The sequence below is a fragment of the Anastrepha ludens genome, chromosome 5 (genome assembly GCF_028408465.1).
Source record: "Anastrepha ludens isolate Willacy chromosome 5, idAnaLude1.1, whole genome shotgun sequence".
NCBI classification, from domain to species: Eukaryota; Metazoa; Arthropoda; class Insecta; order Diptera; family Tephritidae; genus Anastrepha; species Anastrepha ludens.
In genome coordinates, this window is record NC_071501.1 from 111,328,021 (window position 1) to 111,349,958 (window position 21,938).

Sequence of the window (21,938 nt, forward strand, 5' to 3'; positions counted from 1 at the left end):
AAGCTGGGTAAAATGTCAGACAAGAGTTCTCACAGCGAGTCACAAAAGCAAATAAAATACAGTCAAGGCGTCAACATTAATTTTTGGGTATACTTCTCTTGGTATGGAGTAGGAGGACCTATTCACGGCATATCCAATAAAATGGACAAATTTTTTTACAAGGATGTACTTCAAGAAGTGATTGTTGTTGTAGCAGTTTACTAAACCCTGTCAGTGCAATGTAGTTACTGGTCGTCTTCGTATAGCTCAACCAACGGTAGGCCCAGGAAACGTGCTGTTTCGACAGGTTGGACCCAGAGGGAAAGGAGTGTTAGGTGAGTAGTTTTGATGGGGCATATGAAAAGGTGGTTAGTATCGTGCGTGGTGCCTTCACATGCTATACATATGTTTAGTATGTCGGGGTCAATTCTGGATAGGTAGAAGATTAGTCTACAAGTGATGCCACCATTTGCTGAGGAGAATATGCCACCTCGGTGGCTTTTTATGCGAAATAATGACCCAAATCACACCTATAACAATGTCAGCCTAGAAATCCAATCTACATTCTCTCTTGCCAACAAGTGCTACTTTGGACTAAGTAGGCAAATGAGTAGTAAAGTCCTCTCTCGACGAACAAAACTGACACTCCACAGGCTCTCATCACGCCCGTCTTAACGTATGGCGCAGAAGCTTGGGCGTTGACAACATCCGATGATGCGACGCTTAGGGTGTTTGAGAGAAAGATTCTGCGACGAATATCGCAGGTGTTGGAATGATGAGCTGTATGAGCTTTACGACGACATAGACATACCGCAGCGAATAAAGATCTAGCGGCTACGTTGGCTGGGTCATGTCGTCCGAATGGATACAAACGCTCTGGCTCTGAAAGTATTCGATGCGTTACCAGTTGGTGGTAACAGAGAAAGAGGAAGGCCTCCTTTGCGTTGGAAAGACCAGGTGGAGAAGGACTTGGCTTCACTTGGTGTGTCCAACTGGCGCCGGTTAGCACGAGAAAGAAACGACTAGCGCGCTTTGTTAAACTCGGCCAAAATCGCATAAGCGGTTATCGCACCAATTAGGAAGAAGAATGACGCAAATTACTTTGCAATGTTAGTATGTAAATGGGTTTTAGAAAATAATGTTGGAGTTATGGATCGGCCCAGCCAGTCACCCGACCTAAACTCCATAGAAAGCCTTTAGGGAGATTTAAAGAAGCGAATCGGGAAGGATTTATTCAAAAAATAAGAAGGATTTATGACAAAAAAATCAAAGAACTAGAGTATTCAACTCTGACGAAAACCTCCCATAAGATTATCAATTCTATGCCAAATCGATTACAAAAAGTCATTCACAATAATGGTGAACACAGTGGTTATTGACTAAACTTCGATCATTTAAACATAAAATTCTAAAAAAATAATAAAAGCACAAAGTTATTTTTGCATCGTAAATATTTCTATTTCGTACCTATTTTAATGAATTTTAATGATCACATGAATATTTGCTTTTTGTTCCTCTGGTCACTAGTTTAAGTTTAAAATATTCCTGAATTCTTATTTATTTTTGTTAAATTAAGCAATGAAATAAAACCACATACAATTGAATATCTGTTATTATTAACTTCAAAAACTTACATTTTCCGCATGAACGTGGGGGTACCTTTTTTAATGACCATACCTGTATGTGTATGTTTTATACTGTTACAATAGCAACATGTCGCGTGTTTGTGTGTTGGCTTGACAACCTAATGTTTTGTGTAAATGTTCGTTAATCACAGGACTATTTTTTCACTTTACTTCCATTCGGTTTATCAACCAGTGTAGCAGTGAATTTTCACTCGTTTTCTATTTATTAAGTTACAAAAATTAACATAAGTGGCCGATTTGTACTTCTATACTTACCTCTCTACATAAATATACGCCAGACGTAGTCTTGGAAATGGATGTAATCAGCGAAATCAATGAAAAATATTCCGCATTGGAGGCAGAAATCGACAGAAGGTTGGACAAAATGTGAGTAACTTGTCTAAAGTATAATAATGGTAAGGGTCTGATGAAATGTAAAATGCTTGTCATAATACATACATATCTACGTGCATATAATAGGCTTAGAAAATGAATAAATAATTGGCGCGTACACTTCTGTTAGGTGTTTGAACGAGCCTATTTATGGGGTGCCGTCTAAATTTGCCATACCATTTGCCGGCGGTTTGTTTACTTTTATTCCTGTTCGTTATTTAGTTGCTAAATATTATGAAAAACTCCACAAAATAAAATAAAAAACTAACTCCCATTGAAAAGTTTTAAACAATGGTACTAAATGAAGAAAGTTTGTCTTTTCGGCAAATAGCTCTGAAAATCAGATGCAGTTATTCACTTAAAAAAAGGCGAATGCTGATCCATTAGAATGCAACAAAGACGCGGATGGCTTACTGCGACGGAATAATCATAAGCGATCACTTCAAAAGGTCACTTAGCATAAGAGTAGAAATGTAAAGTTTTCACCATGTGGACTTGAGGGTTGAAATAATATGCCGGCAACTAAGAGATGTGCATTTATAATGGATACTAAAAGCCGTTATTGACAAACAAAATGAAGTCTGCATGAATTCACAGGTGCTGGTGTTTATTTATCCAAAAAACTTGCAAAGTAGGGATGAGTGAGAGAGCAAAATGACAATTCATTTTGAGGGGAAGTTGCAAGTTTTTACTGGATAAATTTTTTCTTGTATGAATTTGCAAGTGAGAAAAACAGCTGATGGCAAAGTAAAAATAGACACGAAAAATTCTAAATTTAAACAAAAATGGTGATTAAAATCGAAAATGCAAGTAAATATATTTTAGATAAAATTTATAAAATGTATTTGAAGTCGTATATTAAATAGGAATCGGCCAATGATATAGAGATACATATGTACTTCTGAACCCTAGCCACCAGTCACTGTTGCTGCAGTTTCCGAAATACATCGGAAGCATTGAAGGTATCTTTCGTGTTTATGCTTGTTCTTCTTGGTTATTAACTAATTTGGCATATATACACCTAAATACATATACGGAGGCAGGGAAAATATGATATGGAGAGAGCTGTGATTGGAAAGTTCTTCATCCGACAGCGTTGATGAAATGGAATAAATTAGTGTGGGCAAAATAAAAACAGGTGATGCTAAGTTCATTATTTTGCATTTTATTTGCTTTATTATTTTTCAATTTAATACAAGGTAGCCCAACTGGAAAACATTTTTAATTTTGGAGATTTGTTCCGCCAACAATTTAATCAGCTGTTCGCAAAACTTGATACTTTTCTCTTTCAGAGTGAGTTCTCGGAAATTAAGTTACCGGATATTTTTTTTACATGAGAACAGACCTATAATCCTACTTATGTATGTGCCAAAACTCTACTCGGAATTAACTGACAATATGAACGATAATGAAGAGATTTTAGTATTTTAAGCTTACAAAGTGCGTCGTTTAGGTGGTGAGTGGCTCCGGAGAAAAATTTTGGCGTTGATTTTCATAAGAGTGTTATGCCATTTTCGAACGGCGTATGGACTTTTAGCTGCTTTCATGGCATAATTACACTCGGACGAGAAGTACACACACTTGTAAGGTCGCGAAATCTTTCCGGCTATGAGTGGATCGGAGGCGCGTTAACAAAACCTCAGGTCTCGAATTTCGTGGGTGCCCTTGTAGGACATTAGTCGCGGCGTATACATGCAATGACACTTGACAGTACTTCGAGTTGTTGTTGTTCTTGTAGCAGTATAAACATTCCCCATAGATACATGGGGAATGCTGCTGAAGTGACAGTCCTTGGCCGGATATAAATCCCGGAACATAACGTAGAACCGACTGTCGTGGGCAGTCAGTTGCATGGAGGATGAGGTGGAATCATCTCCGCACTTTCTCCTTAACTGCCCTCCTTTCGCGTGGCTGAGATTTAAGCATCTTGGTTCCCATCTCTTTGCCACGCCTGCTAATATGTTGATTGATTGGGATTGATTTTAAAAACCTGATGAATTTCATTAGTAGTACGAAGTGGTTAATACCACCATAAACCAGTCATTATTCGGTTGCCTTCATCAAATACACCTCCCTCGTCTTCCACCTTCCTTTCTCCCAGCCTTTTTAATTCCTTCACAGAGGACGAATTTTTGATGTTCGTCCAAGTGTTCTCCTTCTATGGGCAATCATTTCAACCTAACCTAACACTCGGAGGCCTGCCATTGTATGTCATCAAAAAACTTCGACTTCACAATGAACACTAATCTCAGGATCTAATGCCATGACCACCATGAACACAAATTTAAATTAAAAAAAAACTTCTAAAAATCTTTTAGTAAAGGCATACGCATCTATTTGCTTGTAATATATATATAATATATATAATTGGCCCGTACACACTTTTTGGGTGTTTGACCGAGCTCCTCCTCCTATTTGTGGCGTGCGTCTTGATGTTGTTCCATAAATGGAGGGATCTAGCCTCCTACGACTTCGAACGGCAGATATTTTTATGAGGAGCTTTTTCATGGCAGAAATATAATGTTGAAAAAATCCACGCATAGCTTGTGATGATACATTTTGGCTTTTTAATTTAATTTTAACAAATTTTCAATAAAATTATAGTTCATTCTTTAACAAAAGCCATACGAATCAAAATTGTGAATTTTCACGTAATTCAAACAAAAAATCCATTGAATTTTCTTTAAAATCAGAATTTTACCACCGTAGCCGAATGGCGACATGAAACTCTCTATTTGTTGAATAACATCAGACACACACCATAAATAGGAGGAACAGCTTGGCAAACATCCAATAAAGGAGTGAAAGTTTGTAATTCCTCAAAAACAATTACAACAATTTGTGAATTTTTGCATTGAGAATTTTGTGTCCATATGAAACCCATTTTTTCTTTGGAGGAAAGGTTCAACACTGCAAGCAAAAAAAATTTCCAAAGTCAACATTATTACACTAAAATTGAATGGGCATACTCGAAAGATTTCTAAAAATTTTGATTCAAAAGTCGGAAATTGGAATAATTTTTCCGAATTTCTTGCAAAGCTCCAAAATTATTAATTCACATGGTTTTTGTTAAAGAATTATCTTAATTTTTAGTTTAGAAATTAGTTAAAATTAACCCTATGCGGTCGTATGTCTACTCTCAACCACCAAAGCAAGGAACCATACTAATTTTATACTGTATTTATTTGTAAAATTAATAATCTTATATATACTTCATAATCTTACATGCATGTGATGTATCACTGTTCTTTCAACAGAAATTAATTCCGACCAGTACGAGAACGCGACGCATGACTGGCGCGCTTTTTTAAACTCGGCCAAAATCGCGTAAGCGGTTATCGCGCCAATTAAGACAAAGAGAGAGAGAGTAATGACACCTGTGTCCAAATTTAATACGACCGCAAAAGGTTAAATTAAAAAAAAAAAAAATATTGCAATGTATAATCCCGAAGAGTGCTGGTTTTTTCGACGGGTGCATTAATTGGCAGTGTATTGATTAGCAGCCAAAAGGTATGCTTTAAAAACCGTGTTAACTGAGAATGCACTTAATAAGAGGGCTGCCAGCTACTTTAAATTATTGTAAATATTATTGTCTTTTGTCGCGAAAGGAAAAGATGCTACTAACTAACAGGACAAAGCTATTACCGGCCACAACGCGAGCCGTAAGAGAAGATGGAGGAGTAAGAAAAGTGTGAGATCCTTTTTTTTTGTTTTTTTGATTGGCGCTATAACCGCTTCAGCGGTGTTTGAGATACTGGTAAAGCAAAAAATCAGTCTACCATTAAGTAGAGCTACCTACAGAAGGTTTCAAGGCCAGCGCGATTTCTTGGAAGAACAAAGACGCCAATCAAGTAAACAATTTTTCATTGTATGCTTAATTTAAATAGTCAAATTATGTAAATTATAGCGATATACACGGTCCGGCACTCGAAGTGTAACCAATTAAAAAGGCTATACAACTAGTTTGGAAAATTACTTTTATTCAATTCAAAGTAAAAAATGTGTGAAAATAATACAAAATTAAGAATCAATTTACTTTTGCTCTATATGCTCACCTTTTGCCTTGACTATGGCCTTGAGACGGTCCAGAAACGAATCGCAAGCTGTCCGAATGTGACTTGCAGGTATTTTGGGCCACTCGCGGACAATGGCGTTTTTCAGCGCCTCGAGACTGGTGAATCTTGTAGTTTGGACTTCGCTTTCCAAAATGGCCCAAAAAGAATAATCCATCGCATTCGCGTCTGGTGAATTTGAGAGCCATTGTGTGGACGTTATGAAGTTCGGAACGTTGCTTTTTAGCCATTCTTGGTTCATTTGAGCTTTGTGAAACGGGGCGGAGTCCTGTTGAAATGTCCATTGTCTGCCACCGAAATGCTTGTCTGCCCATGGCTTCAAAGCAACCTCCAGAATACTTTCCCGATAATATTTCGCATTTGCCTTGACGCTAGGCTCGATTCGAGGGCGTCCATCTGCGGTTACAGCGGCCCAAACCATTACCTGTGGCGGGTGCTGCATCTTGGTGGCCAATCTATGACTCCAATTCTCGTATGAACTGTCGGTCAAATAAACTCCATCGTGTTGGGTGTTTACGAATTGCTCAATTTGAAAAATTTTCTCATCAGAAAACGCAATGTTCGGAAATTTACCACTTTTGGCCAAGCGAAGCAACTCCTTCGCTCTCTCAAGTCTGACTTGTTGCTGCTTTGGTGTGAGCTCATGCGTCCTTTGGATCTTGTAAGGCTTGACTTTGAGATAATTTCTCAGTATGTGGCGGATGCTGCGGTCAGATATTTTTAGTTCTTTCGCCTTTTGATTGGTACTTCCTCGGGGATTTCGCTCAAATTTCTTCTTCACTTTTTGAATCATTTCACGTGACGTTGCAGTCTTTTGATGACCACCTCCATGACGTTTCGCGATGCCACTTTTATCTTTGTAACGAGTAATGGCGTGATAAGCAAAACCTTTATTTACTTTAAGGTGCTCGACCTCACGAACAATTGCTGGTTGTGAGTTTCCAGCCAAATATAATGAAATCTCACTATTACGTTTGAAATACATAATACATACGCGAGTGGCCTGAAGTCGGTTACACTCCGAGTGCCGGACCCTGTATGCACATATGTACATATAAATGTGCAGGTATCAAATATAGTACGCATTCATAAAGCTTTATCGGCTTGGGTATTTATTTTTCCATAATCTAGCATTTTGAACTTTTACGGGTCTATTCTGTACCCTGGTAGCTTTTGCACCTCTTTCCCATTTCTCATGCAATGGTAACCATAGAATTTAGTTTCCGCCATTTTATGGTATAGCATTCAAAGATAACATAACAACGGCATAACAACTGATGTTTGTTTACGTTTTAGAAACAAAGCAAATACATTTGTCCTTTACGCGAACCGAAATGCTTATGACAGCGGCCATAGCAAATTTCAAATATACCATAAAACTTCAAACCTTTCATAGCTTTTTTGGTAAAAATTGCATACCAAAAGTGCTATGCAAATATGCAACGACAGCATTTCGAATTGCACTGGTTAGGGCCAGTTTTTCAATGCTAGCTGAACTGTTTTTCTAGTTAAACTAAGTTTAAACGCCCATTTCTGCACGTTTAAGCCGTTTAAGAATTCACCACAGTTGAACTACCACTGAAAAACTAGAAATATTGTTGGAATGCATTTTTTTTGTTATAATCTGATAGATAATTTCATGGCAACTCGGCCAAAATCGCGTAAGCGGTTATCGCACCAATCAACAAGAAGAAGAAGATATTCGCCATTTATCTGCCGCGGCTACGAGTTACTTGTTCCATTCGATCAATCCAGTTTTTGACTACTTTTTGCTAAAAATCCGGCCGTATGACGTCAATGGTGGCTTGAATATTGCAATAAATCGATTGTTAAACGCGCTGCATGGCAAGTTGGGCCGTCTTGTTGGAACCAAATGTTGTCGAGGGTTAGCTGATTAATTTTTGGAAACAAAATTCCGTCAGCATGGCTTGAAAGCGCTCGTCATTCACCGTAATGGCAACTTCTTCTTCATTTCGAAGGAAATAAGGGCCGGTGACGCCGCCAGTTCTCTATGAATTTCGCAAACAGATTTATTTTTTTTTTCGAAGTAAATTTCCACAAAAACGTTCCTAGGACCAGGGAAGCCATAGAGAGACTAGCTGCAGACAAACGGTTACACATCTATTGGGTACCCTGACATAAGGGCATTGCAGGAAACAAAATTGTAGATGAGATTGTTAAAAACGCTGTTTACATACAATTCAAACAAAAAAACGACATACTGAAACCTTTAAATACGGTATACAATGACATTGCTGCGGACATGAAAACACGGATAGACAGGAGATGGAATAATCTAGCCACTTGTAAGCCCGATAAAATCATGTGTACACAGAGTGCAGAAACATATGTCAGATCCGTACTAGCCCTGTTTAGAAAAGGAAAGCGGAGCTATCGTAGGTATACTGACAGGCCACAATTTGTTAGCGGCACACGCATACAAGATAGGAATTGCAAACAATGATATCTGAAGATTTTGCAATTAACTAGAAGAGAGGAAAACTTTTGAACACCTTCTATGTTCGTGCCCTGCATTAGCTAGAACACGAATGAAATGTTTAGGAGCTCTACATTATGAGAAGCTGGAATGTCTCGCGGGGTTAAAGCTTCAGAGCTTACTTAGATTCGCAAAAGACGCAGGCTTATTACAAGAAGCCTACTAAGGGCCAAACTCCATCTGGTACCACTAAGGACCAATAGGTCTATGTGATGGCTTTCAGCCAGCCAGGTCAACCTAACCTAATCTAAAGTTCCACAATTTGCAAGCGTTGTTCTGAAGTTAAACGATTCATGAAATGTTAACAAAGTTTGCCATTTTCAGCTGCCGAACCATGGCTATCGATATCGATAGTTCTCATGCAGTTAAAAAACACCCGTTAGCACGAAGTAATATTTTCACCACTCTCTATGGTGTATTTCACGTGGAGCGTTACCAGTGCGTTTGAGTTGCTATTACAAGAAATCGTGACAACTTTAGGCAATAAAATTTGCCGGTTCAAAATTGCTGGTAATGCATAGAATAAACCAGTTAGCCTAACAATTCATAAATGTGCCTATGAATATACATATGTACGCATGTAAATATATTATGTATTTGTAACAACTTCGTTTTTTTTTTTGCAGCAAAATAGAAGAAAAGAAATTGGAGAAGTTGCAAGAGCAAAGAGCGAGCAAAACATCAGCACAAACTACTAAAGTTCTCTCGTATGAGGAGTCACTTGCGAGAAATACAAATTTGCTTAAGGTAATCGTATGTGAACAGAGAAAATGCAGCATTCAGCTTTGTAATAATTAAAATAGAAATATTTGTTATTCCCATTATTATTCCTTTTTTGTTTTATATTCTTGCAGTCATTGGAGATAGCCAAAGCGCGGTTACGTTCACGTTCGACTTTCTCGCCAGTTGAGCAAATACTGGAAAAGGCAATAGCAAACTATAAGAGGGACTTGGAAACGTCACAGCAATTATCGTCACGTTTCAAGCAAGTGCAAATTTATGAAGCGTCACCTATGCGAGGCACTGCCAGAGAAGATGGAGTACAACTGAAATGAGTGCAAGTGATGCACATACACACATATACATACACATTTTTAAGTACTTATTTAATAATAATAATAAATGTAATAAATGTATAAACTTGTACGCAAATGATATCATATTTCATAAAACTGCTGAATAAAACTGTTAAATAAACAAATAAAGAACAAAGCAGTAGGTACAGAAAGGCGAATTGTTTGTTTGAAGAAAACATTTATAGGATCCCCCAAGAGGGATGTGACGATCTTGACAAGCCATAGCTGTCATGTTGTGTGCGTGACGTCCGTCACTATGTTTAGTTAGTTAAATTTCTCGGAAGATCACACACCAAGTTTCAGTCAGATCGGTTTATTTCTTTATGTTTGGCATTTGGTTGAATCGGGCAAGCCGAGTGATTTTCCTAACGACAACGCAACAGCACACGCCTCAGCAGTAGTGGTCGAAAAATTAAGGGATTGCATACGTCCAGAATTTTCAAAATATCGATTTCTTTTTTTACAGATTATTTTATAATTTTAAGCGTATTTCTGTGGAAGTCGATTGTAAAAATTCCCCATAGATACAAAGTTATGGTAGAAAATGTAACTGCCCGACGAGTGTTTGATGCGCACAAGTAGCTTGCACTCGAAAGTTTAAACTCGTTTTTCGCAAAACTACTTTTTCCGGCATGGCCATCATACAGTTTTTAACATTTTAAAAAATTTTTTTTTTAATATTCAAAATCGTTTTCTCTATAGTCTGTCGAGCCGGATTTTTGATATTTTTATTAAACAATTTTATAAACATAATTAAAGTGTAACATTTATGACGTAAAACGCTTACTTTTATTAAAATGCCGTAAATTACAAAATTAACAGACTTTTTTTTTACAAGAATTTTTTTACTTTTGACGGAGCAACTTTTTTTCATTGTTCTTTGGGTCACGTGATTTTTTATATACTAATTTTTGTAAAGAAAAATTAAAACAGATTTTTATATAAAGTTTAAGTTCTAATAAGCAATGTATACATTTTTTTTTTTTTAATTTATGTTTATTGTTATTCCTTCCAAGAACAGCTCTTCTTTTAATGCATTTTTTGCGCTGCTGGTCGTATGTAACCCCTTAATGGAAATACGGTTTCAACTCGTTTCACATCCCCCTATTCTCCAGACTTGGCTTTCTCGGATACCTTGGACTACGATTTGTTCTCAATTTGAAGAAAAGGCTGACGAGAAAAAATATTTTGTTCAAGCGAGGAGGGGATTGCAGAAACGAATGGCTATTTACAAGACTTAAGCAAATCGTATTATTCGGAAGGGATCAACAAACTAGAACAGCGTTGGACGAAGTGTATATGCTTAAAAGTAGACTCTGTTAAAAAATAAAAAAGATTTACCCCAAACAATTAAGTAGAGTTTATTTTTGCAACGGACTTTTCAAACGACCCTTGCACTAAAAGGTCAGGACCGAAACCCTTAAAGCCAACATAACCAGACCATTGCAAAAATCAGTCGCATCTATGCAGTGAATGATTCAAGATTGGATCACTCGGAATCGTGCCACTGTGAGAAGTCTTGGAAGTAAAGGCACACTTGGGTATTTTGAATAAAAAAATTTTCTTCGATATTCTTTGTGTGAGTTGGTTTTCTTTTTAGATTCCCGCGATTTCTCGAAGCTCTTCAAATATTGTCTCAACGATTATCTCTTCATTTGACCAATCAAGTCCCTTATCGCCGAACGATTTATTTATATTTTATATTGTCAACAGAACATAGCCCAGACACCTAAATCTACATAATATTAGTTGTGTTCGATAACTAAATTGGCCATTGCCAGCCATCAATCCGGAAAAAGAGCGTAGGAGAAAAAAACTCTCTCCTAAAGAGCAGAAAAAGCAAAAAATATTAACATGAATGCAAAATTCACAATCCCTTTGCAAAAGGAGGTAGAAGAAGACATTTCAGCTGAGATTGTTTAAACATGTTTGGTGCTTGGTCTTTGTGCATGAGCGCATTGAACCTTAAACAAATTGAAAAATATTCAAAATAATATCTTTGGCTTGGAAAATTTACAATAACAAATATTTTTAATATATTTCTTAGCTATAATAATGCTTTTTATCAAGAGATACTTATATGAATGTGTTTATGTGATTTATAATTTTTGTTGACTCAACTTAAGCCCAAAATGGTTGTTTTGAATACAACAAATTGTCGCTTCGCCTTGTAAATTTTTATGTGATTGATAGTTTTTTGTTGTTAACGAACGCCAATTTGAAAAAAAACTAGGTATCACTATTAAATATTTTTGTATTATCGAACGCAACTATTGACGGCTATTGATGAAAGAGCTATTCGTAAGTTAATTCATGCATTGTTGTCATTGCGACAGCCTGACTAACGCGTCGGCGAAATGTTCTGGTAGAAGAGAGTATTTTTCTGAAGCTACAAAACCATTTCAGCAGACCGTTATTCGGATCTCAGCGAATTTCACAGAAACAACTAATGGGTTGGCGTTACTTGGGATGTGTTTACAAAAAACCTGAGATTGTGTTGGTGGCAAGGTAGATTTAATAAGGTGACAGCATTCACCCAGCTGAATTTTTCGCCGTAGGTATGGCTTACGTCAAAATGATATGCTTTGTTTGTATGTATTGGTATGTTTACATTCGTATGTTTACATTTGCTTGCTGATTTTGACATGATGCTTGCACCAAACGCAACAACAAATACATGTAGGGTTTTACTTATATGTGTTTGCTGTCACCTGTAATACATTCCCCTTGGTTGGTGGTATACGAAAAAAAATAACCAATGACAATTCGTTGCCGTCGGAATAACGACTGATTGGACACATGTGAAATGATCGTGCAGAATTCGGTTGCCGAATGCCCCATGTAATGTGGCAGCCAAAATCCCCTCACAATTTTTTTCACCATAGCTGAATAGTGAACCTGGTAATCTATCATCCTTGCGCATTCGAAAAAATGTCTCCACTGCGCCCTCTTCTGCTTCGATTCACCACGAGAACTACATTTGCTTCTACGACGGCTTATTAATCAACACATTCGAGAATTGTAAGGAAATGAAGAAATGCTCAAACACTTTTTTGAAGTTGTTAAGTGATTGCATTTCTTAACGATTGTGAGCAAATGAGGCACGGATTTTGTCGATAGTTTCTTTACGTCCAAAAAATAAGGTGATAAGCCCGTACTTTTCTCACACTCGCGCATCTTCACCTGCATCTTCCGATAGCATAGGGTGAATATTATCAACATTTTTTGGCGTGACGACCTCAAATGGGTAATCAGTAACGTTTGATGCCCTTGTGCTGGTATGACTGCACCGAAATATTCAATATTCGCTTTAAGGGCCAGAAACTATTATATGATGGGCATGCTTTTCGGAAACAAAAGAATTTCAAAGTACATATTTTCAATTTCAGCTTAGAAAAGACGGTATTGTGAGAACATGAGTTCATGAGTTCACTGCATGTATGTATCGTGTATGTTTGCGTGAAATATTTATTATTGCTAACCGTAAAACAAAAAATCGTGATTGTAAGAAATTAGAAATTGTTGTGAAACTACCCAACGGACAATTTTCATTCAGAGTAGTTTTTAAAGACAAGAACATCCGCTGCACACTCCGGTGTATCCCAAAGTGGAATGTACCAGAGTGGCGCCTTTAAATCTCTGCTGTATCTCAATAATCGAGAGAAAGTATTAATCTCATCGCATCTCTCACTATTGGCCCAGAGTGCACTAATGTGAAGATGTATTCAATGTAGCGGTGCAACTGTAATTGCTTGTTAAGAAGTTTAGCTACGAACAAAAAAATTTGCCCCACATATGTTAGGATGGCTCTCTTGACCTGGCTGAAGCACCAATTGTTTAATTATCGTTCTTATTAATCCCTAAATCCCAGCATGAGATCACTTATACCAACAAGTGTTATCTGCATTCAATAGGAAATTAAAGAGTAAAGCTCTCTTTCCACTCTCTCTAAAAAAATGCCGTTTATAAGTCTCTCTCACGACTATATTGTTGTAAGTGCAGGCATTCGATGAACAAGCTTTTGTTTATACACGGTTATACGGCAGTTAAGTAGAAGAAGAGGTAAAACATTGTCCATGCACAAGTAATTTAGCGAAATAATAACTTCGTTCCAATGAATAAAAATCGAGTCGAACAATTGAACGATTAACACTTACTTTGGACCAGTTGGGTCTTACCCTGATCGTACTTGTATATACATATATATATGCACTACAAAGATACTTTTTCGGAATCATGCGCGCATGATATATACATATTTATGTGTGTGCTTGGCATACAAACATATACATACATATATATACATATGTATGTGTATACAAGTAAGTAGTATTCTTAAAAAAAAAAAACATTTTCGAAAACATGTCTGAGTAAAATTCAAATCGAAAATATTTTATGTGTACAATTTTAATAAGGAAAAACAAATTGTAGCGGCAGTTTACACAGTTTGCTATTAAATAAATAATCGTGAGTGAAAATAAATACAAAACATTTTTTTAAATGTTCTTGGTAAGAGGCGGTGACGACAGTATGTTCGATTTTTATGAGCTTTTAGCTAAAATATGAATTTAAGTTTTTAACATTTAAGAAGCACATTCGGTAGTTTTATATAACATGGCTTGGCATAACGGTTGCTTGTACCAAAATGTGTCGTATGCCGAGAAAGATCAGCTAAATCAGCTATCAACGCTTCTATTTGTCCCATTAATGTATGCCTTGAAGTGGCTATGGGTCTTAATGCATTTTACAAAATGGACCTCAGTACATTCACTCATAAGTTAACGGCCTCAATGCTTCGTAAATGATGTATTTGTGTTGTACTTGTAATCACTTATTACCATAATTACAATGTGCAAAAATGAGAGCCTACTTCGGTTCTCATATTCTAATTAGGGAAAATGTGCCGCAGCACAGAAAAATACCAACAAGTCGGTTATCGTTTCTCCTACATGTTATGGAGAGACTCGTGGAATACTCGTACGCATTGTACATGCATATGCATACATACATACATCATTAAAATTATGACTTTCAATATGATAATTTTAAGTATAAAAGTAAGCGTAAGGATGAATTTTTATTTTTATTCTGAGGTCATCGTGGCTACAAGCTTTCTATACCTAAACAAAACAGCCTGTTTAGCCCGCCTTTTTACTGGAGAGTGCTCGTAGGCCCTCTCTACCTTAACTAACGGACTCTGCCCGCGTTTTTGAATTTGTTGAATCCAAAAACGTTTCGATTTACTACAGGGCATGCACACCTACGTTATTCACACATATCAATAAATATCTTTGAAGGATGCAAATGTTTCTACATGGCTTTTTTAAGTAAACATGTAGATAATTAATAAAATGGAAAACACTAGTTGAAATTTCGTTAGAATACGTAAAACATATTTTGTAGCATTTTAAATGTGCCAAGTATGACAAAAAGATAAAAGAGGTACTTGCGTATGAGAAAAGGTATAGGAAAACACAGGCATGCACACAACTCTGACTGAGGGAAAGAAATTCAATAAGAGATATGATGCTATTTTTGAGTCCTTCAAACTATTATTAAAGCATACATTAACTAAAAATAAATTGTACAATATTTAAACTATTTTAGTAACACATCTCATTTTACTTGAAGCCAAGGTATGCATAATTAAGAGTGATTTTTAAAATGGTTTCGAAAGCTGGTGAGACGATCCTCCACAGAGGCAACCAAAAGTACTGATCCTTCCTCTTATAAAGATTTTCAAAGATTTCGGAATGTTCGAGATGCACAGTGGCTTTAGTGAATCCTTCTTTGTGTTTAGTTAAAGGTTACTTTGCTTTACACCTGTCCAAACTTTGTAGCTGGTACAACTAAAGGATGGTCATAGTTTAGCTGAGAGTCCTTGGCAGTGAGCTTTTACCTTTTAGCGCTAAGGTTCAGCTATGGATGTTCTAAAAAATATTCTTCTGTGGTTGATAGCTTGAGTGGTCTTTTGTTGCTCGCAAGCCACTAATTTACTATCCGGGTGATTGATTATACCAGCAGAACTACTCTTTTTACCACCTTTGCGTGTGTGTGTAAGTTATTCGAACTTCCAGTGAGAGCTAAGAGATGAGCTCATTTGGCTTTTAAACAAAGATGACAGATTACTAGGTTTGACCATCTGAAGCAAAATTATGAGCGTAACTTCTCGTTACCCGCGATACCTACGTGTCCCGGGACCCATGCAAGCATCAGGCTATTATGTCTACCAATCTAGTTCAGCCTAACATTACAGGACTCGACTTCTCTTGAAGTGGTTGGGGGGATGTCTAAGGCCATGAGCGCAGCTTGGCTATCGCTGCCAACACATATAGATCTGCCTCTCCATCTGTTTTCCACAACAAGGTTCATCGCTTCTTGAACAGCATACACCTCCGCTTGAAACACAGATGAATGCATTCCAAGTGCAAAGTGCAATTTTGTGGCGCTGGATTCCACGTAAACCCCAGAGCTAGAGCCGTGCTCAGTCCTGGAGCCATCCGTGAAAATGCAGAAACAGTGTTTGCCGGGCCTTGCTTGAATCCATGGAACGTAGACTTCAACCTATAATTGACAACAAATGATACCCAACAAAGTACTAAATACCTTAAAATTTAAAAAATTTGAAATAAATAGTTGTCATTTTTTAACTGAATCATTAAGCTGCGGCGTGAGTTCTCGGTATGATTTTGTTGTTTTTTGCATTACAATGAAATGAGTGGGCACTTATTGTATTTTATGTTCAGAAATGAAATAAAAGAAAATAAATAAAATATCGGCAAACTCTGTTTTTTCCATTTTCGAAAAATATTGTGAAACATAGAACACTTTACAAAAAACCCTATCTGTATGTGTCCATGATTATGAAAGTTTGGTGACATTCGGTTCAGTGGAAGCGAAGTTATTGCGTCTAAAGTCATCGGCACAAAAATGAGTTTCGAACAAAGAGCTAAAATGAAATTTTGTTTTAAAATCGGTGAAACGTTTACCGAAACATTTGAATTGATGAAAAAGTTTAAGGCGATGGTTGTCTATCTCTTGCCAGAGCTCATGAGTGGTTTACACGTTTCAGAGATGGTTGTGAGGACATAAATGACAATGAACTTACGGGCCGCCCAAAATCAGTAATCACCGAAAACTCCATCGAAATTGTTCGTAAATTTATCGAGAAAGAACCGAAATCACCGTTGAAATTCATGGAATCGGAGTTGAATATTCTCAAATAATCGATTTACTGCCTTTTAACTTATCATTTGGGCTTACGAAAGGTCTGTGCACACACAATTCACACAAGTTAACTGAGGACCAAAAATTGCTCAGAATTCAACATTCAAAATACCTCTTTAAAGAGGCGAGAAAAGATGAGAACTTCATTTACAACAATGTAACGGGCGATGAGACGAGGTGTGTCCAACATGAACCTGAAACTAAGCGTCAAAGTCCCGAATGGAGGGCCCCAGACGAGCCACCACCCAAAAAATCGCGTTTGGAGAAGTCAAACATCAAGTCGGCGCTCATTTATTTGTACGATTTCAAGGGAATTGTCCATAAGGAGTTCGTGCTAATGGACCAAACAGTCAAAGCAATTTTCTATCTTGGCGTTTTGAAGCGTTTGTTGCATCGCATACGTCGAATTCGCCGTGAATACCGCGAAGGAGGATGTTGGCGTTTATTGCATGATAATGCACCATCTTATCCACTCTTGTGACTGATTTTTTGACTAGAAATTGCATTTTAACCATCAATCACTCACCGTATTCGCCTGATATGGCTTCCTGCGACTTAATCGGAAAATTGCATTTGGTCATTGAAGGAAAACGTTTTGCGTCCGTAAAGGCCATCCAAAAGACCGACATCCCGAAGAACATTCCGGTCAATGACCTGAAACACTCTTTCGAAAAGCTTTTAGATCGCGCAAGGCCTAGTGCATCGAGACCAGAGGGGACTATTTTGAATAAATAAAGTCGAAGTTATCAGAGTTCCTGTCGTTTCTACTTAAGCTCAGCCTTGTTTATTTTGTATATTAAAAAATATTTTTACTTTATGTAACCTTTCTAACCTGTATTCGAGCGTATGTATGTGAAAGTAATAGCAGCTTCTTGCCAAAATATCGTGTCCGTCATGTTACATACATATGTAGGATATGTATATATGTACACTCATCAGCAAAACTGTGCGTCCAAGGCACACTGAAAAGATAATCCATTCTAAACAGAAACATTGTACAAAAACAGCAACAAAACTAAAAATACTTCAAGGATATTGAGCGCAAAAGTCTGCGTACAAATCAAGGCATGTACAATACTAAGCACTTATAACTACAATTAGTAAGACGTTGGATAATCTTTCCTTCTGATAACCTCTACTAAACGTTTTGGCATAGATTCCACTAACTTCAACGTTTATCATCTATCTTTCATATCTATCATTAAATTTTTGAGCATTTCTTTGGAAGTAATGGTATGCTGGCGAATCCTTCTTCTTGGCCGAGTTTAACAAAGCGCGTCAGTCGTTTCTTTCTCGTGCTAACCGGCGCCAATTGGACACACCAAGTGAAGTCAAGCCCTTCTCCACCTGATCTTTCCAACGCAAAGGAGGCTCTCCTCTTCCTCTGCTTCTACCAGCTGGTAACGCATCGAATACTTTCAGAGCCGGAGCGTTTGTATCCATTCGGATGGCATGATCCGGCCAACGTAGCCGCTAGATATTTATTCGCTGCGCTATGTCTATGTCGTCGTAAAGCTGATACAGCTCATCGTTCCATCGGCTACGATATTCGCCATTGCTAACGTGCAAAGGTCAAAAAATCTTCCGCAGAATATTTCTCTCTAACACCCCAAGCGTCCCTTCATCGGATGTTGTCATCGTCCACGCTTCTGCGCCATACGTTAGGTCGGGCATGATGAGAGTCTTGTAGAGTGTTAGTTTTGTTCGTCGAGAGAGGAATTTACTACTCAATTGCCTACTTAGTCCAAAGTAGCACTTGTTGGCAGGAGGATGGTACAGGAGGTACTTCGTTTTGTCCTTGTTCACCACCAGCTCGTTCGTTTAAATCAGTTGACTGTGGAGGACGTTGTATAACATCCAAAGCTTCCTAACAAGAGCAGTGTGCTTATGGTCATTGTCTTGTTGAAATAAATAATCGGACCCCAATCCTAATTTATTCGCCCTTGGCTTCAAATTGTCTGGCCTAGGTACATTTTGTGATCCATAGTTGCCGCTATAAATTCTAAGTTTCCCACTTATTTTTCCCACATGCAACCTCAAACTATGCGCTTCCGCCATGTGTCACAATAGCTTTCAAATTTGAAACATCAAGGCCGGTTCCTAGTTTCTCCACATAAGTTGTCTAGATTTAATGCCAAAAATGCAGAACTTACTCTCATCTGTGAAAAGCACCTTGTTCCAGAACTCTTTGGGCTTATTTACATATTCTTTGGTAAAGGCGAGTCGCTTGTGTCGGTGTGCTAGGGATACCACTAGCTTTTTCGTGCAACACGTCTATAAAATCCACAGTTCTTCGCACAGCATCTTTGCTAACGGATTTGTAAATTGATGTTTTCTGCAATTTTTCTAGGGTTATATTGTGCTACACGATATATTGTTCCTACCGATTTGGCTGTAGTTGAGGTCGGCCAGTTCGTGGTCGGGATACGTAATCTTCACTGTCTTTAAAGTTTTTAATGACTCTTTGGACTGAGGAGTTCGTTCTTCCGACGGTTGCTCCGATTTCACAAAAAGTTCTTCCCTCCTTCCGCAACCTTATAATCATTTTTTTTTCACCAATTTCAATTTATTCTCTTTTGGCCTCCATTATCTTTTACGCTTTTGAAATCTCATTATTTGGGTAAATGCATACTAATTACCAATGACGCACCCGGGAAAGTACCAAATTATTGTTTGTACGCACACGTTATACGCAAGCGTTATAGATATTTATCGATAGCTTAGAGGCAAAAGCAGTAGTTAAGATTATTCTTGGTGGAATATTTTAAGTTAGGATTGAGATAAATTCGAAAAAGTATTTTGAAAAATTTTGATCATTTTTCTGACATATATGAGAATAAATGCTAAGGAAAATATTTTTTAGGCGCAGTTTTGCTGCTGAGTGTATGTAAAGGGTGGTTAAATTCTAAGGGCCGATGTTGAATGTGAACCACACCTAAACGTCAAGTTTTTTTCTGCATTTGATTTGACATTTTTCAATTTCAAACTAACACAATTTGAACCATGGAAAGATACATAATCGAGCAACGCGTTAAAGTTATTCAGGCTTAATATGAAAACGGGCGTTCAAATCCAAATGCATATCGCGCACTTCGTGATTTTTTCGGTCAATTTAATCGTCCAAATGTGCGTACAATCGGAAAAATTGTGCAAAAGTTTAAGCAAACCGGGTCTGTAGGAGATGTGAAAACACCAGTGCATGCTCGTACAGCTCGTACTGCAGAAAATATTGCTGTTGTTCGCGATAGTGTGGTTGAAGAGCCGTCCACCTCAACTCGTCGTCGCGCCTAACAATTGCACTTCTCACGCTCGTCGTTGATGAACATTATGCATAAAGACTTGCATTTAAACGCTTACAAGGTGCAATTTACTCAAGAACTAAAGCCTCTTGACCATTTCAAGCGTCGTCAATGGTCAGAATGGTGGCAGGAAATGGCAACGGTGAATGACCAATTTTCGAAGAAAATCATCTTCAGTGATGAGGCACATTTTCACCTCAATGGATTCGTCAATAAGCAGAATTGCCGCATTTGGGCGAATGATAATCCAAGAGTGATTGCTGAAAAACCAATGCAGCCACAAAGAGTGACTGTTTGGTGCGGTTTATGGACTAGCGGCATCATTGGGCCGTATTTTTTCCAAAATGAGGCCGGTCAGGCAGTTACTGTGAATAGTGTTCGCTATCGTGAGATGATAACGAACTTTTTATGGCCCGAATTGGAAGTTATGGTTGTGGACGATATGTGGTTTCAACAGGATGGATTGTCACACAGCTAACGAAACAATGGCTCTTTTGCGTGAAAAATTTGATGGCCGAATAATCTCACGTCGCGGCGATGTCATTTGGCCACCAAAATCATGTGATTTTATACCGTTGGACTTCTTTCTTTGGGCTTATTTGAAAGAAAAGGTGTACGTCGATAAGCCAGCAACAATTCAAGAGCTAAAGGATAAGATAATTCGGCACATCAACGGCATAAAACCTCAATTATGCCTCAGCGTCATCGAAAATTTGGAGCATCGGTTGGACGTGTGCCGCCGATGCCGCGGAGGCCATTCGGCCGATATTTTGTTCTATACGTAATTGAGCCATACCAATATTATCATAATAAAGAGAAATGGTAATAATTTCCTAAAAAAATTGTATTTTATTCAAAACCAACACCGGCCCTTGAAACTTAACCACCCTTTACATATGTATATATATACGCAAACATTTTGAGGGTGGCTTCTGGCACTAACTGACACTGATCGCTTTGCATCATCAATAATTGTTTGATCGAAACAATAATTGTTTGCTCGTCTGCTATTCGATGATGTTACAAGTATATTACGGAGATAAATACATACAAACACACTCATTTAGTTGTCCGTGCGAGTGTGAATTTCGGTCTACGCATTGATGAATTACCGCATACAAAAGGCGGCTTGACATTTTTCCATATTAACTAATTTGACATGTCGATTTGTTAAATTTTTTCTCAAACATTTGATATCACAGTTGAGTTTGCTTTCACAATAGCGCGTTTTCGTAAAAGTGTGGCATAAACTTAATGCAGATAAATTAATATTTAGAGTAGAATGGGGTAAGATAGGTATGGGGGCACAATAGGTAGGTGGGGTTTTCGTCGCACTGTTTTTGCAGAGGTCACTCGTCTTAAGTGAATTGAATACGTGGTGGGGAACAACGTTCCCGACTGTCATTTCGGCCGTCACCATTGAATACTTATCCTAGTTCTGGCGCCGTTTAGTTTTTTGTGAGCTTTTCTCCGACATAGCATTTTTTTTATTCTACGGTGCAGTGCACTTAATGTATGTAAATATTTGTCAGGTGAGTTTTATTTTACGTAGAAAATAATGCTGAGCACGAATAATGTGTTAGTTTTTTGATATTTTTGTTTTTAAAAAAAATATCGACACTAACATAAAACATGTGCTTGGGGGCACTATAGGTCAGCCGTCTGGGGGCATTATAGGTCACTACTTTTAATTGAATAAAATAAATTTTAATTGTTTTTGCAGCAAAATGGTGCGTAATTATGAGCGAAAAACGCCGAAACGAAGTGAA

The 21,938-nt window shown here is 37.7% G+C and overlaps 1 protein-coding gene across 1 annotated transcript; it reads left to right on the plus strand.

Annotated features, from left to right (window-relative positions):
- Positions 1-1,687: 1,687 nt before the first annotated feature.
- On the plus strand, positions 1,688-9,778 carry LOC128863886 (uncharacterized). Its single transcript, XM_054103290.1, has 3 exons — positions 1,688-1,991; positions 9,194-9,314; positions 9,422-9,778. Exons 1-3 carry the CDS (start codon positions 1,918-1,920, stop codon positions 9,620-9,622), a joined length of 396 nt encoding a protein of 131 aa, XP_053959265.1. The 5' UTR covers positions 1,688-1,917; the 3' UTR covers positions 9,623-9,778.
- The last annotated feature ends 12,160 nt before the right edge of the window (positions 9,779-21,938 follow it).